The sequence below is a fragment of the Muscardinus avellanarius genome (genome assembly GCF_963383645.1).
Source record: "Muscardinus avellanarius genome assembly, chromosome: 14".
In the NCBI taxonomy this organism is placed as follows: Eukaryota; Metazoa; Chordata; class Mammalia; order Rodentia; family Gliridae; genus Muscardinus; species Muscardinus avellanarius.
The window spans coordinates 59,286,845-59,308,715 of NC_137800.1; the positions used below are offsets into that span (position 1 = coordinate 59,286,845).

A 21,871-nucleotide genomic window follows, 5' to 3' on the forward strand; every position below is an offset into this window, starting at 1 on the left:
GGGCAAGTCCCACCAGCAATTCCAGACTTAAAAAACATTTTGTATAGATCGAAGTGTTTCCTCAAGATCATTAAAATGTGCTGAAAATCTTTAGAAAAAATGAAAAAACAAAACAAAACTTGCATTACTTTTCTCAAAGACAGATGAGAAGGCATCCTGTAATACTAGGTCAATTTTGAAGAGTTAAGAGAAAAAAAATCAAGGGAACTTTGGAGATAGAGATGGCATTTCTATCTGCTTATTTTGAAATAAATAACACATTTAGCCCTTATTCATCTTGCAAAATTGTCCGTGGAAAATGCCTGAGGAGTAGAAGTGGGTTAGTACCTACTTGGTCTGGTGTTTGGATCCTTTCAAGTGGGCGTGGTACTGTTCTATGGAGTTTAGGGAGACACTGCAGATGGTACATCTGTAATTGCGCCTCAGACCTGTGGACAACAGACAGACCTGGTTAGCGCTGCATCTCTGGATCAGCCACCTGGATAATTCCAGAACATCCAGAAGTTCAGGGTCAGACCATGAGAGGGCTCTGCCCTCCGCACCAGCCACACTTCGACTCTTCCTTCCAGAGCCCAGGCACTGGGTCCCGCAGCAGAAGTGTGAGTCTGGTTGTATTAGAAGCAGTCTACTCCATTTCTGCATGGCTGAATTGCGGGAGCATATTTCTTTGCATTAAAGTAAAACATTTCTGGCTCTTGTATAAAACAAACAAAGAGGCATTCTACTTTCTCCCTAAGGCACATAGACAGGGTTGATTCTCATCTCTGTAGTGAGATTTGAAACATCAAGAAGAAACTCTGTCCCTATTCCTTTCCCACCTCCTCTTCTATGGCAGAATAGAAAGTATGACTTCAGACAAAATTCATTTACGTTTCTTTTCCAGGATCATCTTACATGGTGGAAACACCCAGGAGAAGGATAATACACCATTCTGTTTCACATTTAGTCTCACTTTTCACTAGGGAACTTCAAAGAAAATCTATGCACGTATCTGTTTATTCATTTCATTAATTCATGCATGTGGTATCAACTTTGGGCCAGACACTGGGGACTCTAAGATGAATAATATGCTCTTAGCTATTTTAAGGAGTTTGGCAAAAATCTCAACTATGTTATGTTATTGCCTTATCTAGAGGAAAACTTATGTTACAAAGCATCTTTAACCAAATAAATATCTCTCAGAACTCAGAGACCACAATGGAATCTTTCCCTCTGCTGGCATCTTTAATGCACATGATGTACACTAACAAACATATCATTGTCAGTCACTAAGCCAAACATGAGAAAGAGGAAGGGGGAGGAATGGGGCAGGAATTGGGTAAGGGCTAATTGGGTGATGTGTGCATGTATGCCTCCACCATCTTGTACCCCATTAAGATGTATGACTACAGTGCACCAATTAAAAAATAAAATAAAATAAAATAAAATAAAATAAAAATCTGGGTGTGGTGGTACACTCTTGTAATCCCAGCATTTGAGAAGCTGAGACAAGAGGATCACAGTTCGTGGACAGCCTCAGCTACTATTTAGTGAGGCCCTTTCCAACTCAGTGAGATTCTATTTCAAAAATAAAGAATAAAAAGTAGGGCTGGGGGTGTAGATTGGAGGCAGAATGCCCCTGGGTTTGATCCCCAGTTCTGAAAAAAAATTAAAAACAAAAAAAGCCAGTCATGATCTAAAGCTCTGGGTGTATACCCCAGCTCCATCATTCCTGGGAAAGTCATGCCAGCTGTTCTAGACCTAGGTTTCCTCATCTACAAGATGGAGATAAGCCAGTCCATAAGAACTAAGAGAATAAAATGTTTAGCATTATTGTTATTATTGGTTACTATTATTGTTATTAATTATTTTTGCCACAAAATTCTGGTTTTACTATTATAAATCTACCTTTGAACTTTACCCCCAGCCCCTCTTTTGTTTTGAAACAGGGTTTCTCTAGGTTTCTGAGTGTCTTGCTAAGTTGTTTCAGCCTCCCAAGCACTGGTATTATAGGCATGCACACCACACCTGGCTATAGCACATCTTCCTAATTAATGCATAGTATTTTCTTTCTAAAAGGCAAACCTATTTCTTAGTTTTTAAAAGGAAAATCACATGCAGTGGTTATAAGAGCTTTGTGATTTGATACCTGTGTTGCTTTGTATAACTTATTTGACTTTTTATTTTATTTTATATTGGTGCATTGTAGTCATACATCTTAATGGGGTACAAGATGGTAGAGGCATAAATTCACACATCACTCATTTAGCCCTTCCCCACTCGTTTCCTGATAGTATTACAGAGATTGGAGTAGTGACATATATGTCATGTGTGGTTAAATAACAAGTATAGAAAGGCAACCCTTTTCGTCTTAGGGTCCTGGCTGAAATCATGGACAGAAGTTCTGAGACAGAAGTGGACCCACATCACCAAAGTGAGGGAGAAGAGCAGAGAGCAGGAAGAACATTTAGGGGAAGTAGGCAAGACCCAGGGTCCACCATGAGCTGACCACTCACTACTATCCACAAGAGCCTGAAGAAGAATTAGGCACTGTCTTCCCAGAGAGAGCCATGCAATACCTTCCCCTTCTCCAGGTCCCAGTGGAGTCCTCCTCCCTGCCCTCAGGCCTGTGAGAGGGAATCAACAGTTACCTAATGAGCTTGAGAACTATCTTTTGTATTTCTTGGTACTGAGGATTGAACCCAGGGGTGCTCTACCATTGATATACATCCCCAGCCCTTTTTATTTTGAAACAAGATCTCACTAAGTTGCTGAGGGTATTGCTAAGATGCTTTTGAGGCTGGACTTGAAACTGTGAGCCTCCTGTCTTGGCCTCCCAAGTACTAGGATGACAGGTGCTGCCACCATGCACTGCTGTGGGAGTATCTGTTTGCACAAGGGAGGCAATATCCTGATACCACCTGGAAATTCCACAGAACTAGATGATGTGGCTTGTTAGCACTTCTGATGGCAAAGTATAAGAGGCAGCAGGACTGGACATGGCCTATATCTTCTAAGCCCATCAGAACAAATAACCTAAAAGTTTCCCACAGTCTGTATGGAGGTGCCTGACAGGGGACTGATATCTTAGATCATACCCAAGAGGGCTGCCTGAGGTTGGAGGCAGAGGGATCTCTGTGAAAGGATGCTGGAAGTGTTCACCTCTGTACCTAGGTGCTTAAAAAGTTGTCCAGGGTGAGATACTAGCACACTTTAAGCAACAGAGACTCCCTGACGAAGCCAGGAAGGTACTCCAGGAAGAGAAGAATCCTTGACTCCTTGTCAGTCAAACAACAGCTATGTCAGATTTCTATAGAACCTGTCAAGCCTCACTTCACACATCTTCTACCTTCCATCGCTCACCCCTGAAAGAGCTGGAAGCCACATACTGAGGAAAAGAAAGAAAGCAAAAGTCCCACAACACCAGCAAATCTCCAGACAGATAATACAATCGAGATCCACCACACTCCTTCGCATGCCAAGCAGGCAGCCCCAACAACAACAGAGCTGGCAGAGGGGGTACTGATCTATCATTTTGGAGAAGGCCAGGTATAGTTGGAAACACCTGTAATTTAAATAGTGGGAGGCTGAGAAAGTAGGATCTCAGGTTCAAGGCTAGCCTCAGCAACTTAATGACATGCTGTTTCAAAATAAAAATAAAAAGGGTTGGTGGTATAACTCAGAGGTAGAATGTCCATGGGTCCAATAACCAGGACCATAAAAGTTAAAAAATAAAATAAAATAAATTTTGGAGATCCTTTAAAAATACTGCTCGGCTGGCTCAGTGGCCCACACCTGTACTCTCAGTCACTCAGGAGGCCGAGCAAGGAGAGTCAGCAGTTGGAGGCTAGCCTGGACAACCTAACAGAGCCTGGCTCAAACTGCAAAATAAAAAAGGGTTAGGGATGAAGTTCATAGGTAGAATGCCCTCTGGGTTCAATCTCCAGTACAGCAAAACATAAATAATTTAGTGAAATTTTTAAAAATTGCTCTATTCTGGTAATATTGAAGAAGGAAACACGGAGTTTATATGTCTGTGGATAAGCAGAGGATCATTCACTACTTGAAAAGGGAAATTCATGACACGTCCTATTTTTTTATCCCAAAGCTAGGAAAGAAGAAACCCTGAAGACATGATTTGAATGGTGGTAGAGGACAGGAGCCAAGTTCTTGCGAGGACATGAGATCCAAGGCATCCCACCCGGTGAATGTCAGTGGCATCGGGCTTGCTCTCATGTCCACCATGCCAGCAAAAAGCAGAGCTTCCTGGAGGACTTCACCCTCTTATGCCCTGAGACACCTAATTTTTATAATTACTTTACCTGTGCACTATCATCGTTTATCACAGTGAGGGCCAATGTGTGCAAACACGCACACAGCTCCCCATGCATTTTCTCCCACCGCCCACCTGCTCAACCGCCATGCCTGTGAGTGAAATTGGCGGTGATACCTTCAAATGTTGCCAGAGTATCATGTGGACTGTGTTCTTCCTCAGTCCTCTTTCTTTCCCTTCCTAACGCCCTCTCCCAATCCCCTTCGCTAGAAACACGAGTACACATTTATTGCTCTAGTATTCTGAGTTTAATTGTTTTGGAAAGATACTAAGGAGTGGTATATTAGAAGATGGAATTTGAGAAACTTACTTGAAATGCTATATGTAAGCTGGGTTAGTTCGTATAAGGACTAACACATTCCTTGCTTGTTTTAGTCATATGACTAGGGACTGGGGAGGTAGCTTGGTGGTAGAGCACTTGCCTAGCATCTGTGAGACCCTAGGATCAATTCCCAGCACTGCAAAAATAAAAGAGTCAATTTAAGCATGAAAAAAGAAAAAAAATCATTTAAACCACATGTATCTATGCTTTTCTCTGGAAACAATCTATGGGACTCAGAAGTTTACAGGCACGACTTGCCAGATTGAAGATGAAATAGACAACTGCTGGATCTCTATTTGCCGGACCAGTGACTCTCAGTCCCATGGGGTCTGATGTGAATGCCTCCTCCAAGTGATCCTGTTAACATGTAGATTCCCAGGCACAGGTGGTGGGGATTCTGATTCTACAAGCTTTGGACAGGGCCGGGACAATTACCAGAAGCCTCAGCCTACAGCCCACCCAACACCAGCACCACCATGTACTCACTACCACAGATTCATACTCCAATAGGGAACTTGAATTTGTCAGAATACTGAGTCTTAAGAAAGAAAAAGGAAGCTAGTCCTCAAAGAAGAGCTGCTTGCACTGCCTTTCCATTTCACAGGTGTGCATGATTTTAAAAGATCACTGTGGTCCCTAGACCCAGAGGCTATAAGCTATCACATCTGGTGTGTGGAAGTTGTCTGAATGCTTACCCAGGGCCAATTGGTTCTGCTCTTTTATGCAGAGAATAAAAATATGAAAACCAGCTTCCAGGCATTACTCCCTCCAGACTTCTCCATCTATCTTGTCATAATAAACGGTAACTACTATTTATACGAGTCCTCTTCAGACTCCAGACTAATCAAAGGTCCTCTCATAACAAATGGACGTTCATCCTGGCAATAGGCATAAATATTTATGTCAAAAAATGGACATTTTTAAGAACACCAACAAATCTAAAAAATATTCCGATCTGTTGCTCTCCATAACAGCTCTCATGCTCTGCAGCCAAACAGAGGCGTGGGCAGGAAATATTTGGCACTTTATTGCAATGCAAATGACAGGGATCATAAAATGGAAAGGCAGCGCATATAAACAAGGAGAAAGGCAAGGAAGGGCCGAGGAACCTCTCCCACACAAGACACGGTGTCCTTGGAGGAAAATCGGTGCTTTGCAAATGCTCAGTCTAAATCTTAATTACTTTGGAATTATATGACTCCTCTCCCTAGAGAACTAGGGAACATTATTATTAAGTCAAAAATGCTAACTTTTTAAATTCAATTCATTCCTAGCAAAATAACTCATTAAGAGTATCCTGAAACCTTGGCAGGCCCAAAAGTTGTTTTTTTTTTTGTTTTTTTTTTTCTGCAGCATTGTCTATCGTGTAATAAAAAATATAGTCTCTGCCTGCAAGAAGCCAACAAACAGGCAAGAGGAAGAGAAAAGACACGTATGCAAGGAGACTTGAGTAATGTAGATCATTGAAAGTACCACAGAGAGCTGGGCGTGGTGGCGCACGCTTGTAATCCTCGCGCTTGGGAGGCAGAGACAGGAGGATCGCGCAGGTTTGAAGCCAGCCGCAAGCGCTGGCTTAGGAGACCGTTTCAAAAAAAAAAAAAAAAAAATAGGTCTGGGAGTGTAGTCCGGAGGTAGAAGGGCTTCCAGGAACCCCAGTACCACCAAAAAAAAAAAAAAAAAAAAAAAAAAAGAAAAGAAAAGAAAAGAAAAAAGAAAGTACCACAGAAAGAGGGACTAGAGATGTTCAGGAATGAGAGGAGACCACTTCTAACTCAGAGGATCTGGAAGAGCCCAGACATACATCACTTTTGTATTTCTGTTTCCTCACACAGTTACAAAACAGATGGCCCTGGAGAGCTCAGCAGAATGCAACTACTCAATGTGTCTTTGTAAGCGTAACGAAGCTGTGTGTTTCAGTGGCTTCAACTGCATACCCTCTCCACTGGGAAAATGTCATGGAGCCTTCATGGTGCTAGTGTGTGGTGGAATGGCAAAAACTTAGAAGTGAGTAAGACAGACAGACAGACAGAGTACATTTCCTTATGGAGATAGTCAAGGATAAAGAAAAGAAACAAAGGTTAAGAAAAACCCACAAAGTTTGTGAAAGGGTTGCACGGGAAATAAATAGGATAATGAGAAAAAAAAGTAGGTGGGAAGAAGAATGCTTTTTGTTTGGTCAGCGTTCTCTGAGGGGCAGGAAATAAAACCAGAGGATGCTCATTAGCCTGTGATATGAAGAACTGGGCAGGGTTGTCTAGGGAGAATCAGTAGCAAACATACAGCTTTAGAAGTAGAAATGGGCTTAAATCACTCAAGGGGTAAAAGGTGGTTAGGAGAAAAGAAAAAAAGAAAAACAACAACAACAACAAAAAAAAAGTCTGTCTATCCAGCCAAGCTGTCATTTGAAATTGAAAGTACACCAAGAACATTTTCTTTTCTTTTCTTTCTTTCTTTTTTTTTTTTTTTTTTTTTTTTTTTGGTGGTACTGGGGTTACTGGAAGCCCTTCTACCTCCGGGTTACACTCCCAGACCTACTTTTTATATTTTTATTTGGAAACAGGGTCTCTTAAGCCAGCACGGCTGGCTTCGAACCTGCACAATCCTCCTGTCTCCACCTCCCAAGCACGGGGATTACAAGCCTGTGCCACCACACCAGGCCAAGAACATTTTCAATGAACAAAACCTACATAGTTTGCCGACAAACCTGAACTATGGAAATGTTACACAAAGTTCTTCAGGTTGAAGGTAAATAACCCAGATGTAAACTCAGATCTACTGAAAAGAATCAAGAATACCAGAAATGATTAGGGTATTTATCTTTTAATATTCCTTTTAATTTATATGAAGACTGAAAACCACTTATGACACTATATTGTGAATTATGGTACTTCCAGTATATTAACCTGTATTGTATATGACAAAAAAAATCACAAGAGTGAGCTGAAGTAAAGCATTATTGCTGAGAGACCATTAGATTTTGCAGGAAATAATACAGTATTAACTCTAAGGAGATAGTAATAATTTAAGAATACTGGTAATTCAGAGTAATCCCTTAGGCCAACTACTAAATAAATATAAAGATTAATAGCTAAAAGGCACATAAGAGAAAACAAAATAAACAAACAATAAGAAACAAACAATAAGACAAACAATAAGAAGTAATTAATTAACCAAAATAAAGAAAAGAACAAATAAATCAGAGAAAACAGATGGAACAAACAGAAAACCAATAGCAAAATGATGAGTCTAAAATCAACCCAATTAAACATCATATCTCATATGAGTGGATTAAACTTTAGAAATGCTGAAATTGTAAGAAGTAAGAGCAAATCTTACTGGATTAAAAAACACAAGTTAAGAAAATATAATTGTTTCTATTAATATTAGACAGGTAGACTTTATGACAAGGTATTTGAGATACCTTGTCATAATTGAGATAGTGCTTTATAATATGGGGTAAATTTAATCAGAAGAACATAATTCTTTTTTTAGGAAAACATAATTCTAATGTAATTTATCTAATAAAGTGGTTAAGAATACAGAAGGTGAAAGCTGACAAAACCTCAACAATAGATGTTAACAAACAGTAGTTGTTGGAAAATAGGAAGATAGGACAAAAAATTCAGGAAATTTATAAAAATTTGAACAAAATTATCAGCCATCTTGCATAAATTGCAACTATAGAGAACATGATATTTTTAAGTGTAGAAAGTAAAAAAGATAAAATATATGCTGAACTATTAAAAAGTCTTACTAATTTCAAGTCATTACATTTTGTAGAGGGAGTTCGTTGACTATAATTCAGTTAACCTAGAAATAACAAGAAGACTTATAAAAGACCCAAAACATTTCTTAATAATCTATGGCCAAAGAAATAATTAAAATGGAAATTAGAAAACATTTTGCACTGACTGATAAGGAAAATATTAAATAATAAACATATTAAAGTTAAAATAGTTTTTACACAGAAGTTTATAGTTTTACATTAGAAACAAATGAACAAAAAAAGCTTAAAATCAATGATTGATTTATGAAAGCAGAAGACATACAAATTAAACTTGAATCAAGCAGGAAGAAGGAAATAATAAAGAGCAAAAGTCAATGAATCAAAAATAAACTATGGAAAAATAACCAAGCTAAAGTCTGCTTCTTAAAAAAATGACTAATGCAAGTATTATCCCTTAGCAAGTCTGGTGGACTTTTAAAAATACCAATTACCAGAACAGAAGAGTAGACATCAAAACAGACTCTACAAACATTTAAAAAAGATAATAAAATATTACAAATAATTTTATATCAAATAAATCTCACCATGTGTATAAGTTGGAAAAAGATCTCTAAAACTCCAACTCATCAGAATATAAGATAGGATAGAAAATCAGAATAGCCATTTATTAAGAAAAGCTAATTTGTTGTCAAAATTTCCCCACAAAGAAAGGACTAACCCCACAGAATTTTACAGGATAATCTATCAAATATTAAAAGATTGCATACTACCAATCTTCTATGAATGTTTCTCACATAGAGGAAGAAAATATCAATATATGCAAAAAAGAGCATTTGACAAGTTTCAGCATCCATTCATGATTAAAATTCTCAGCAAACTAGAAGAGCACATTATTTGATAAGAAAACCCCTACAGCTAATACTATGTCAAATGACAAAATAATGAACAGTTTCCTATGATCTGGAAGGAATGCCAAGCATTTCACTTGTTTTGTTTTCAGTGCCAGGGACTGGACTCAGGACCTCATACATATTAAGCATATGCTCCAGCACTGAGCAATGCATCCAGCTCAAGAGTGTCAGCCATCATCTCTATTCAGCATTGCACCAGAGATTCTCAGCAGAGCAGTCAACAGAAAGGGAAAGGAAAAGAAGAAAAGAGGGGAAAAAGGAAAGGCTTCCAGATAGAAATTGAAAAAGTAAAACTGTCTTTATTCATGAAATATATTGTTTATACAAAAATCCTAAGTGATCTACAAAATAATGAGACTATGCTAATTCAGTAAGGTAATCTTACACATACAAGACAGACAAAAAATAAACTGTATTCTTGAAATAGCTGTAACCAGCTGGAAACTGCAATTTTCCTAATACCTGTAACAGCATAAAAATCATTTAAAAACATTAGGAATGAACTTAAAAATATGTTCAAGACTAAACACTATTAACATTTCTGAGAATATTATAAGTAACCTGAATAGATACAGAGATATGTATGACACATTATACCCTATGCATTTGCTGCAAACATATTAAAATTCCAACAGTCTTTGTATGAATAGACATGTAGATTCTAAACTCTCTGCAGAAATAAAAAATTTAAATAAAAACCTAAACTGGCCAAAATAATTTGCAAAAGAAAAAAGTCAAGTACTCATACCTGAAGAATCCAAGATTTTCTACAAATGCTAATGTGATCACAACAGTGCTGCATTCGAATAGGATGGACAAATTCTATCAGTGGAAGAGGATGGGGCCCAGAACTGCACTTACACACTAAGGGTGGAATCACCTTCAGCAAAGACCCCAAGACAATTCCATGGGAAACAAAAACTTTCTCAGGAATAGTGATATAACAACTAGATAAATATATAAAACAACAACAAGAACATTAATACCAACCTCTACCTTAAGATTGTTTATACATTTAAATATAAAAACCAAAACTGTAGAGCTACTAGAAAAGTATACAAATATCTTTATGAGGCCAGGCATGGTGGTACTTGAGAGATTGAGAGAGGAAGATGGCAAGTTTGAGGCCAGACTCTGAAATTTAGCGAGGACCTCAACAACTTACTGAGACCCTGTTTCAAAATAAAAAATGAAAAATAGCTCGGGTTGTAGCATGGTGGTAGAATGCCTGTGGGTTCAATCTTGAGGACCAAAAAAGAAAAATAAAGAAGATTTTTATGAACTTGGGATAGACACATATTCCCTAGGAAATAAAATATATCGAACATAAAAAATTATCAATTAGGTTTTATAAAAAAACATAGGTTTTTGTTTGTGTTTTGAATGATGGCCATTCTAGTTGGAGTTAGGTGAAATCTCAGGGTAGTTTTGATTTGCATCTCTCTGATTGCCAGTGATGTTGAGCATTTTTTCATGCATTTATTGGCCATTTGAATTTCTTCTTTTGTGAAGTGTCTATTTAGTTCATTTGCCCATTTTGTTATTGGATGCTTTGTTTTCTTAGAGTTGAGTTTCTTGAGTTCTCTGTATATTCTAGATATTAGTCCTCTATCAGTGGTGTAGGTGGCAAAAATCTTCTCCCATTCTGTTGGCTCTCGATTGAGATTCTTGATAGTTTCCTTTGCTGAACAGAAGCTCTTCAGTTTCATGCAATCCCATGTATTGATTCTCCTTTTAATTTGTTGTGCCTTTGGGGTCTTGTTGAGGAAATGTTTGTCTGTGCCTATGTGTTGTAGTGTTGGACCTATGCCCTCTTCAAGGAGCTTCAAAGCTGGCGAGGATGTGGAGAAGTGGGAACTCTAAGACATTGTTGGTGGGATTGCAAATTAGTGCAACCACTTTGGAAAACAGTATGGAGAATCCTCAGAAGAATGGGAACAAATCTACCATTTGATCCAGCAATACCACTGTTGGGTATCTACCCAATTGAAAAGAAACCAAATTACCAAACTAATGCATGCGTATCTATGTTCATAGCTGCACAATTCACCATAGCCAAACTATGGAAACAGCCAAGATGTCCATCAACAGATGAATGGATTACAAAACTGTGGGATATGTACACAATGGAATTTTACTCAGCCATCAAAAAAAACTCAATTACATCATTTTCAGGGAAATGGATGGAACTGGAGGACATTATGCTAAGTGAGATTAGTCAGTCACAAAAAATAAGAAATCAGATGCTTTCCCTAATATGTGAGAGTTAGGGAGAAAAGAGGAGCAAACAAGACAACCTAAAGGAGGAGAAATGAGAGGGGAAGAGGAAAATCTCTAAAGCTCACAATGTACTTAAACATATCGAAGTCAGTCACTAAGCCAAGCAAGGGAGGGAGGGACGGGGAGGGAATGGGGTGGGATTTGGGTAGGGGTTAAATCAGCGATGAGTACATGTTTGTACACACAAGTTTTTTACCCCAATAAGTTGTATGAATATAATGCACCAATTAAAAAAATTAAAAACAAAAAACAAAAAAACATAGGTTTCTTTTTACAAAATGCAACATTAATAAAACACAGAAATAAGATCCCATCTAGGAAAAATACTTAACAATATATGTATGTAATCCAAGACGTGTCCAGAATAAAGAATTAACTGTTACAAACTGATAATCAAAAGACAACTCAATTTTTAAAAAGAGCAAGGCAGTTGATCAAATCTGTCATAAAGGAAGATATAACAATGATCAATAAGTCCATCAAAAACTATCCCACATCATTTGTCAACAGGAAGATGCAAATTAAAAGCAGTTAAAGACTATATCACATTTACTTCAAAGGCTGGCATCAAAGAAAATAATATAAAATGTAAATGAACACGTGGAACAACTAGCATTCCTCACACTCACCAGGAGACTGAAAAATAGCACAAATACTTTGGAAAATAATTTGATAGTTTTTTATGCAGTTAAGTACATACCCAAACCTATATAAATTCTACTGTCGAACATTTACTCAAGAGGAACAAAAAACAGTATGCACATAGGTACATGTGTGCATATGTTTGTAATTTAAAACTTACTCATGAATGTTTACAGCAGCTTTATGTTAATTGCCCAAAACTCAAATCATCATCAACACAAGCTTTGGTAAATTATTATGCATGTATACAATGAAATGGTGCTTACAATTTTTAAAAGGTGTACCGACTGATGCAACAACATAAATGAACCTCACAAACATTATATATGTTTAAAGAGGTCAGATACAAAGGAACAGATGTTGTATGATCTTGTATATACGAAATTCAAGAAAGCAAGACTATCTGTGATAACAGAATTCAGAACAGTGTTGCATATCAGAGCATTTGATAGTAAATGTACAAAACAGAAGTTTTTGAAGTAGCAAAAATGTTCTATATCTCGATTTAGGATAGTATATTTGTTTAGCAAAATCATTGTATTACATATCCAAGATTTGCACATTTCACTTTATGAAAAAAACGATCAGATGGCTGCAGTTTTACATGGAAACCTCATCAAACTAGAAACTGCATTTCAGCCATTTTCTGTTCTCATGTACTCTTTATAGTTTTCTATTATTTTCTATTATCACAATGTAAACTAAATATTCATATTGATGCTATCATAACCTTGCAAATCTCAGAGAAATAGTTATGTAAGTTCTCTATTATAATGCACACTAAAGCTGGAACTATTTTGAAGGATGATTAATAATATAAAAGTAAAAGCCATGAGGTATTTGGTTTTGAATTATTTCTTTCTCCTCCACTTCTTCAACATCCATTAATCAAACTGTCCTGTACATGGATTTGTCATCCTCAGCATGAAAAATAATAGCTAAAAGTTTATTTTATCTGCCATAAGTGAGCACCGTTGTGCTTGCATTATACACTTACTCTCTTCAGCATCCTAGGCGCAGATCCTATCTTAATCCCAATTTAATGGATGAGAAAATTGAGACAGAAACTTGTTGAACGTATCAGAGCTACTGGGAAACAGAGCTGGGTTTTGGACTCGTGCCTCCTGGTTCAAAGGAGTTCATGTTGCAACCACTGTAGAGACTAGCTCCTGGGACAGGTGACGAGAAATAGAACACCAGAGTCTAAAAGGCTCTTTGGAGATTGTCGTCCCATTATTTTCACACCTGCCCACTTGCCAACTAAGAATCAAGTAGGAGTTGTCAAAACCACAAATCCTTCATTTCACCCCAGATGACTGATATCCAGAAAACCTAGATTGGAACTTAGAAATCTGTATTTCTTCAAGCTGCAAGTTGGGGGAAAACCTTTGGTCTAGTTCCAAATTCCATGGGAATGTGTGAGTTTGCTAAATCTTTGGCAAGCATAATTATTTTTGCCTCTGTTCTGACACCACTAGTATCATGGAATTCCCAGAATTTGGAGGCTTTTTAAAAACAATACTTTCATTGCTGAACTGTAATTACACATCATAGTGAGGTTCAAGTGATACATGCACAAAGCACTTGGTGTGTTTCCCTACAGATCCAGTCCCATCCCCCTTCTTCTTCCCTGTACATATTAGTGAACATTATTTGAACTGGTTCTTTCCTTAAGCATCCTTTTCCCACTCCCCCTCTCCCTCTTTCAGTCCTCTCCATGATTCTACTGGCCTCTCTTCTCATTTACCTGAAGTCCTTTTATTTCCTATGTTCTCTCTAGCTTCTTCATATAAGAGAACACATATGACTCTTGACTTTCTGGACTGGCTGATCTCAAAACCACCATATGACTCAGCTATTCCACTCTCCAGTATTTTAAAAAAGAACTAAAGTCAAAATAGTATAGTGGTACATGCATACTTAACCTTATTGCAGCACAAATAAAAAATTTGCATCAGTCAAATTTGGAAACCAACCTAGGTTTCCAGCAACAGATGAATGGATAAAAAAGTGTGGTATATACACACAAAATGGTATTTTACTCAGCCATAAAGAACAAAATTATGTCACTTACAGAAAAATGGAGGTCCTAGAAGCTCTTTCTTAAACCCAGCTGAATCCTACTCACCAACTTGAGTTCTGCTTTGTACCAATCCCCAGCATGAAGCTTCTCATTTAATTAAATATAACAAATACTTGAAGAAAGTTATCATGTCCTCTAAGGCTCTGTTTACTAAGGTGAAAGTCTTCTCATTATAGCATGCGTTCATGTTCACTGTATCATCTCCACCACTGTCTTCCGGATCCCATTTCCTTTGTTTTGTTTTGTTTGTTTGGTATTTTTTTTATGGTACTGGGGATTGAACCCAGAGACATTGAGCTACACCAATGACTTTATTATTTTAAAACAGAATCTAACTAACTTACTGCAAACTGGCCTTGAATCTGTGATTCTCCTGCCTCAGTCTCCTAAGTACTGGAATTATAGATACGCACCATCATACCGGCTCCATTTCTTATTTCTTGATGACTCTCTTAAACTACAACCCTCACATTGAAGGCCAAGTTCTATTGTGTTCTAATTAGAAAGGAAAAGTCATAGCCCTTGTGCCTATCAACACATTTAAAGTTTTGAGTGTGTGTGTGTGTGTGTGTGTGTGTGTGTGTGTGTACCAATCCTGACACACTATAGTTTATTAAATCTGTTATCAGTCAATTCTCCTAAATCTTTTTCACAATTTTCTGCCAAGATAAATTTTTATTTCTCTACCCTCCTACTTGATTATTTTCATATTATTATCTAGATCTATAATTTTTTCTAGATAATTTAAGTTGTATTTTATTCATTGTAATAAAAATCTCATGATTAATATAACAAGCATTTAAGACTATGAAACTGTCCAGGAAAAAAATAAAAAATGCCAAATGGGCTAAGAATATAGCCTGGTATTTCACTGATTTGTATATATATATATTCCCCATTAAATCAAGTGATTCCTCTAGCGAAAGGATTGCACATTAATCCAACTCTGGGTGCTGCACTCCTGTAATCACAGTACTTGGGAGGCTGAGACAGAAGGGTCACAGATTTGAAGCCAGCTTCAGCAAATGGATTGTTTATAATGTGTTGTTAATGGCTTTTCAGAATGTTCTGAAAAGATGAATTCTGAAAAGATGATGACAGGGATGAGTTGCCAGCATCTATCGGTGAAGGTCAGGGTGCTAGTGACATGTATTCCATATGTATGTCATTCTAGCTCCAAAATTTCAACACAAAACATGGCAAAGTTTGGGCAAGAAATACATGATTAACTCAGATTAATTAACATAATCAACATCCTTAAGCATTAATCAACATCTTTAAGCAGATGATACTTAAAGCCCTAAGATAGTATAGTTAGCTCATCTCTAAGATGGTATAGGGAAAAAGAAGGGAGGGAGTGGCTAGTCCTGCTTGGTGTTGGATCCCTGTCAATCTGTGGCCTCGCCTTGATGCACAGAGCAGAAGCCAGGCCCACAGGTGTTGCCAGCTCCCTGTATCTCCACCTGCAGATGGAGATGATCCTAGACAGAGCCCAGCCCACCCTGCAGGTTGCCCATGTCACTAAGGCTAGAGGCACTAGTCTCATAGCCTCCCCTTTGTCCTCATGGGTTACAGTTCCCTTCACAGTTTGCCTCTACTTTCCTCGTGTCCATTCTTCCTTTCCAATATCTGACTCAACACTAGATGCAGAAAAAAAAAAAAAAACAGCCTTATGTAGACTGTGTCACCATCTTCTACCAGGGTGTGAGGTCCAGCCCTTGAAATAAACTCTTCTGTATTCATCATGGTGGTTTACTCTGCGGAGAGAACTTTAGTTGGGGCAAAATCTGGGCATCAAAGAATCCAAGAGAAAAGAGCTTTTAATTTTTTTTTTTGTTGTTGTTATTGGGATTGAACCTAGGAACTCTCTGCCTCTGAACTATACCCATGACCTTAATTTTTCTATTTTATTATTTTTGAAGCAGGGTCTTGCAAAGTTACTGCCTGCTGCTAAACTTGGACCTAGGATCTTCCTGGGATCACAGCCATACACCACTGTAAAGAAAGTTTGGGTAAGAAGAAAGCTCTTCTAAAAGGATGAAGACATTGTTATGGTAATAAATAACCCTTGAAATCACTTTATAAGCATTATTAGCTCATTTACACATGAGAAAATTATGGTTCAACGACAATAAAGCTGCAGAACTAGTAAGTAGAAAACCCAGATCCAAATAACCTTATTTCTAGCCTAGTGTCCTGAGTAACTAGGGTCTTCAAAAGAAAAATGATGCAAGGTACAATGACAAATCTTTGTAATCCCAGTATTTGGGAGGCTGAGACAGGAGGGTTGCAGTTCCAGGCCAGCTTCAGCAACGTAGAGAGGCTCTCAACAACTTAGTGAGAGCCTGTTTCAAAATAAAAAGGGTTGGAGGATTGTCTTGTATAGAATGCCCCTGGGTTCAATGCTCCAGTACAGGAAGGAAGAAAGCACAGATGGACAAAAGGAAGGAAGGAAGGAAGGTAAAAGGAATCCTGTTATTTATTTTTTTAAACTCTTATTTTGAAGCTACTATGTAAAACAGAGCATAGGTTCTAAGGTTTAAATGGGAACTTAAGGATCTGGAATACCCATCAGGTTTTCCTATCAAGCTATAAGCACTGCACTTACGGTGCCCCGAGTAAGGGATCCCAGGATATAGGGACTGGGACTGGGAAGAGCAGATTGCCATGCTACCTCTCATGAGGACTTCCAGCCTTCAACTGATGTAGGCAAAATGGCTCTTCCATCTGGGTTTAGTCTAAGAGAATCTCACTGAGGTCAGAGTTCCCACAGCCCAGAATCAGGCCCTGTCTCACTCTAATACCCCATAGTAGTGATGCTAATGGACAGGGTATTTAAATGCTTCACCTACTGACTTTACTCCACTATCTGCAGGCAGACTGCTGGGTACCAAACAGTCAATTAAACACAGAACACACATTCTTAACCAATTCTTCATTGATGTGTTCATGGAAAGTGTTGAAAATAGAATTGGGAATGCAATGATTTTCGTCTTCAAAAGCTGTTTTCAAACAAACAAAACCTAAAGATAGGGGAAAAAAAATTCATCCTCTGTAGTTAAAAGTCAGTTTTAGCCATGTTGGATGCCTGATCCAAGAAAGAGGTGGAAAATTGTCATCCACTGTGAAGACTGATATGGGTCAAAGTTTATCCCAATTCTTTAAAGAGCCACTATATTGGAAGAAGGTTTAGATCGATTCTATATGGAAAAGAGTAAACAATACAAGTTATACTTTGAGCAAGTCAGCTTCAACACAGTCTTTATTTTATTCTTGGAGATGATCATTATTAATATGATTGCTGTTTGCAAGCCACAAAAAACCTCAAGGAATTGAACTGCTTTGTGTTTGTTTCTGTGATCTGAATTGAACATTAAAGAAAATAGAAATAAATAGAACTATTCTGAAGCAAAATATTCATTGTACTCATGTGTCTTTGAACTGTACATTAAATAGCAATGACTGTAAGAAATACCTTCTTCTTGATCTGGGGTTTGATATGATATAAATTAACACTCACAGAACATTAAGTGCTCATTCTCCTTCGGTGTCTCTAACAGGGCCATATAGCTCAATGCAGACAGGAAGAAACAGCATCCCAAGGCAATTTCTTACACATATTATAGTATTTTCATAACATTTACACTCTCTAGAACACGATTTTGATTCAAGATTGCTTTATGCATGAAGTAGACAGTACTCTTATCATGAAGTTGTGGATAGTGGCATCAAGTTAAACAATGGGTTAGAGGAACACTCTAACCATTGTTCTCCATGGGGTTGGCAGAGCACAGTGCAGTGTGCAGGACAAAATGCCCAGTCTACACGCATATCTCCTTCCTTTTCTCTCTATCTGCAGTGGGATTCTTCCTACTTATCTCTCATTTTTCCCCAAGGGTCAGAGATTCTCAGACCCTCTGATTTCCCTTCATAAGCACCAATAATAGTGACAGGTCACAGCTGTCAAAATCTGATATCTGCCTTTTATTTGGGTCACTGGAGGACACAGTGATTGTCCACTCTGCTAAAGTGCTAGGGTAGCTTCACCAACCCTGACCACTGGCAGCACTGAGAGGGAGTGGGCAAATTGCAGAAGACCTAGTCCAAGTCCAACAAGGACAATCGAAGTTGGGTGTGAATAGTGAGTCATAACGGCCAATGCGTCCTTTTAACGCTCACTTTTTGTATGTATGTGGTACCAGAAATTTGAACCCAGGGCCGTGTTATCTCAGAGCTACAACCCCAGCCCTTCTTATTTTTCCCAAACAGTGTGGCTGGGTTGCTAAGGATCTCTATAGGTTGTTGAGACTGGCCTGAACCCTCCCATCCTCCTGTCTCAGCCTCCCAAGTACTGAAATCACAGGCATACACCACAGTGCCTGTAATCAAGGACTCCCCTTTGATAGATGAGCTTGTGCTCTGCTTCTCTGCTGCTTGTGCACAGGGTAGCTGTGGGTACATGGACATAATCGCTGCTGTCTCTAGAGCTCATTCACTAATCCTTCTCCCCTGCTTGCAGACAGGTCTTTATCTCACTTTCAGCAGCCAGCCAGCCAGCCAGCCAATTCTGTGGTAAGCCCTAGATACATGCTGCTTCCCTGCAGAATTGGCCTTTTAATGGGGCTATGTAAAATTTAAAATTTGAAAGAAGAAAACGCCTCTGAGGGTGGCATTTCAGGCCTGGCCAGTGAGTTGGAGGGAGTGTGGTGAGGACAACGACGCTTGAGTCATCACAGACAGTCCTCTGCCCACGCTGCCTCTCCCCGGAGACAGCACAGGGCCAACACAACTGACACCTGATGGCCTCCTACGGTTCTCATCATGGACTTTTCTCTTGGACTTGGACCAGGAGGCCTCCCATTTTAATACAACTATCCCAGTAGCCTTAGCTATTTATAGAAACATACTTGATCTGACTTGACTTATAATTTTACAGATAATAATGGAATCTGCAAATTAACACATGAAAGAAACTACTGATATTTAGAAAACAAAGCATTGTATAATGTTTAGAAAATTACTAAATATATGTAAGTATCTATTGCCCAAAATATTGGGGCCTGAGAGTTTGGGAAAGAACAGGAAGTGAAAGGCTAATGTACCAAAGTATCTCTTGATCCTTTTCTTTAAATATTAGGGATTGAACTCAGGGGCATTATACACCCCATCCCTATTTTTTTTAATTAAATTTGGAAACAGGGTTTTGCTAATTTCCTGAGGCTGCCCTCAAACATACAATCCTCCTGTCTCAGACTCCTACATACTGGGATTATAGGTGTGTACCTATATCTGGCAGTCTTGATAATTTCAAGGGAAGGGCTCCATATTTCCCACTTGTCATTGTTTTCATGTGTCATCTAACCCTATGCGTCTGCTTCCTTACCTATAAAATGGAGTTAAAAATTGCACCTACTCACAAGTAACTTGAGAATTATATGAAAAAAAAACTAAAAAAATACAACTCAAATATAAACTACACTAAATAGTCTTAGTCATGATGACCTCATGCTCTATACAAAAATAAAGACCTAACTCATGAGTAGAACACTTCATAACAATTTAATATTCTAGAAATAACACTCATTTTTTAGCATCCTCAGGCATATTAAAATTATTCTGGTGAGCTGCTTTCTGTACAGATGTTATCCATATACATCTTTCTGATAGGTCAAATGTTTCCGTATATACTAATCATCCTATATACTTACATGCGTAGAACTGAGTAGAAAATTATCCCTTATCTTTATTTGTAAACACTTTTGAAGATGTGACATTGCATGAACTGCTTCTAAGAATCCACTGACCCAGTGGGTCTCAAAATATTTTGCTGCTTTGTTCTGAAAGTGAGCAATTGAAGGTATTGAATAGTTAATTAGCAAAATCCATAAATTAGGTAAAAAGGAAAACCCAAAAGTGTAGATTGGAAGTAGTGCACGTGCATCATTTTGTTCTTATAGAAGACACTCAGGATCCATCTGAGTGATTGGTTTTGGGTTTGGGTTTTTCCTGCTCTCAGCAGCCTCTGTTAACAATGCCATTTGTACTCGGGATCCTCGTGAACACTGAACAGTCAGTGGCTTGGGTGAGAGAGGCAATTCTTTTTCTACTGTTCAAACTGTCTTCCCAGAAGGCACTGATTTGCCCAAATAGGAATATTGATATATATGTAATTTGTAGACCCCACATAAATTCTTGAACTGCTTTCACAGCCTGCGCAGACATATGCAGAGCAGGCCACTGTCTGCAAGGCCCTGCCTAGGTTGAGCAGGGCAACCCTGCCCCTGGGTTCAGCCTCCATGCAAAGACCCAGAGAACGCAGACAGTAGGGGGCAGTGCAGGGTAGTGCCAGGAATTTCAGCTTTGGGACCAGATGGCTAGGGTTTGAATTTAAACTGTGGTATCTCTGAGTGAGAGTACCCCAGGCAAGACATTTCATACTTCTTTTATTGAAATATACTTTAATTATTATTAATCCCAAAAGAAGATAGAAATTACTAGAATGAGATGTTTTAGGATTTAGAGTATAGTCTCTATAGATATGGGGATAAATGGATGGATGGATAGATGGGTAGATGGGTAGATGGATGGATGAACATATTTCTCCTAGGAGCAGTGGTCCAGTTTTGGCTAATTTAGCATGGCAGAAAGAGGGGAAGAAGAGACTTCATAGAAGATAAGTACCACAAACAAGGAGAAGTGACTGTATATCTACACACCATAGGCCAGGTCAAGACAATATGAGAACTTAGGACCACTTGGTGGCTTTTGATAAGTGTAGGAGACAGGAAACCATTGAGCTGAAATAGTAACAGGATCAATCTAACCACTGTGCTCATAACTCTCTAAAGACAAGATCAGACTCTCGGATCATGGAATAGAGGTAAATTGCAACAACTAAGCTTGGAAATTACAATAGTCTGGGCTAGGACAATGGTCCCAAATCATACAATCCCCCAAATGATGACAGACTATCTCTTTCCTCACAAGAAAGCAGAAAAGCAACAGAATTTAACCCCAGAATGTCCCCATACCTAGAATCAAAATGTCTACCTCTCCCACTCACAACTGTATCCCATAGACTTCTTTCAAGTTTGGTTTGCAGAAACTGAAGTTTTAGAGTCATTCTTAAGATCTCTTACACCTCCAACAATACACTCTGCAGCACATTCTGTTTGGAATATTCAAAATAAATCTAGAATCCATTCTTATATTTTTAAATGTAAGTTATGATCAAGTACACATAAAAAATTACCATCTTCTCCATTTTTATTTTTTGGTACTGGGGACTGAACTAAGGGTGTTCTACCTCTGGGCTATACCTTAGCCCTTATTTACTGATTTATTTTTTGTTTTGTTTTTAAACAAGGTCTCACTACATTGCTGAGGGTCTTGACACATTAGCGAGGGTTTCCTCAAGCTTAAGATCCTACTGTCTTAGTCCCTGAAGTACTGGGGTTACAGGCATGCACCACCACACTTGGCTCCATATTTGCCATATTTAAGTGTTCAGTTTGGTGGCATTAGGTTTTCATGCAGACATCACCACCAGCCAGATGGAGAACTCTTCCTATCATGTAAAACTAAAATGCTATAT

The 21,871-nt window shown here is 38.4% G+C and overlaps 1 protein-coding gene across 1 annotated transcript in view; it reads right to left on the reverse strand.

Moving 5' to 3' along the window:
• Positions 1 to 327: 327 nt before the first annotated feature.
• The window catches only part of ZMAT4 (zinc finger matrin-type 4), a gene marked incomplete at both ends in the record, with an annotated part of 291,890 nt that continues 270,346 nt past the window's right edge, over positions 328 to 21,871 (reverse strand). The window contains one exon of the mRNA XM_080709698.1: positions 328 to 428. Within this exon, the coding sequence (XP_080565824.1) occupies positions 328 to 428 (101 nt within the window). The remainder of the gene's footprint in view (positions 429 to 21,871) is intronic.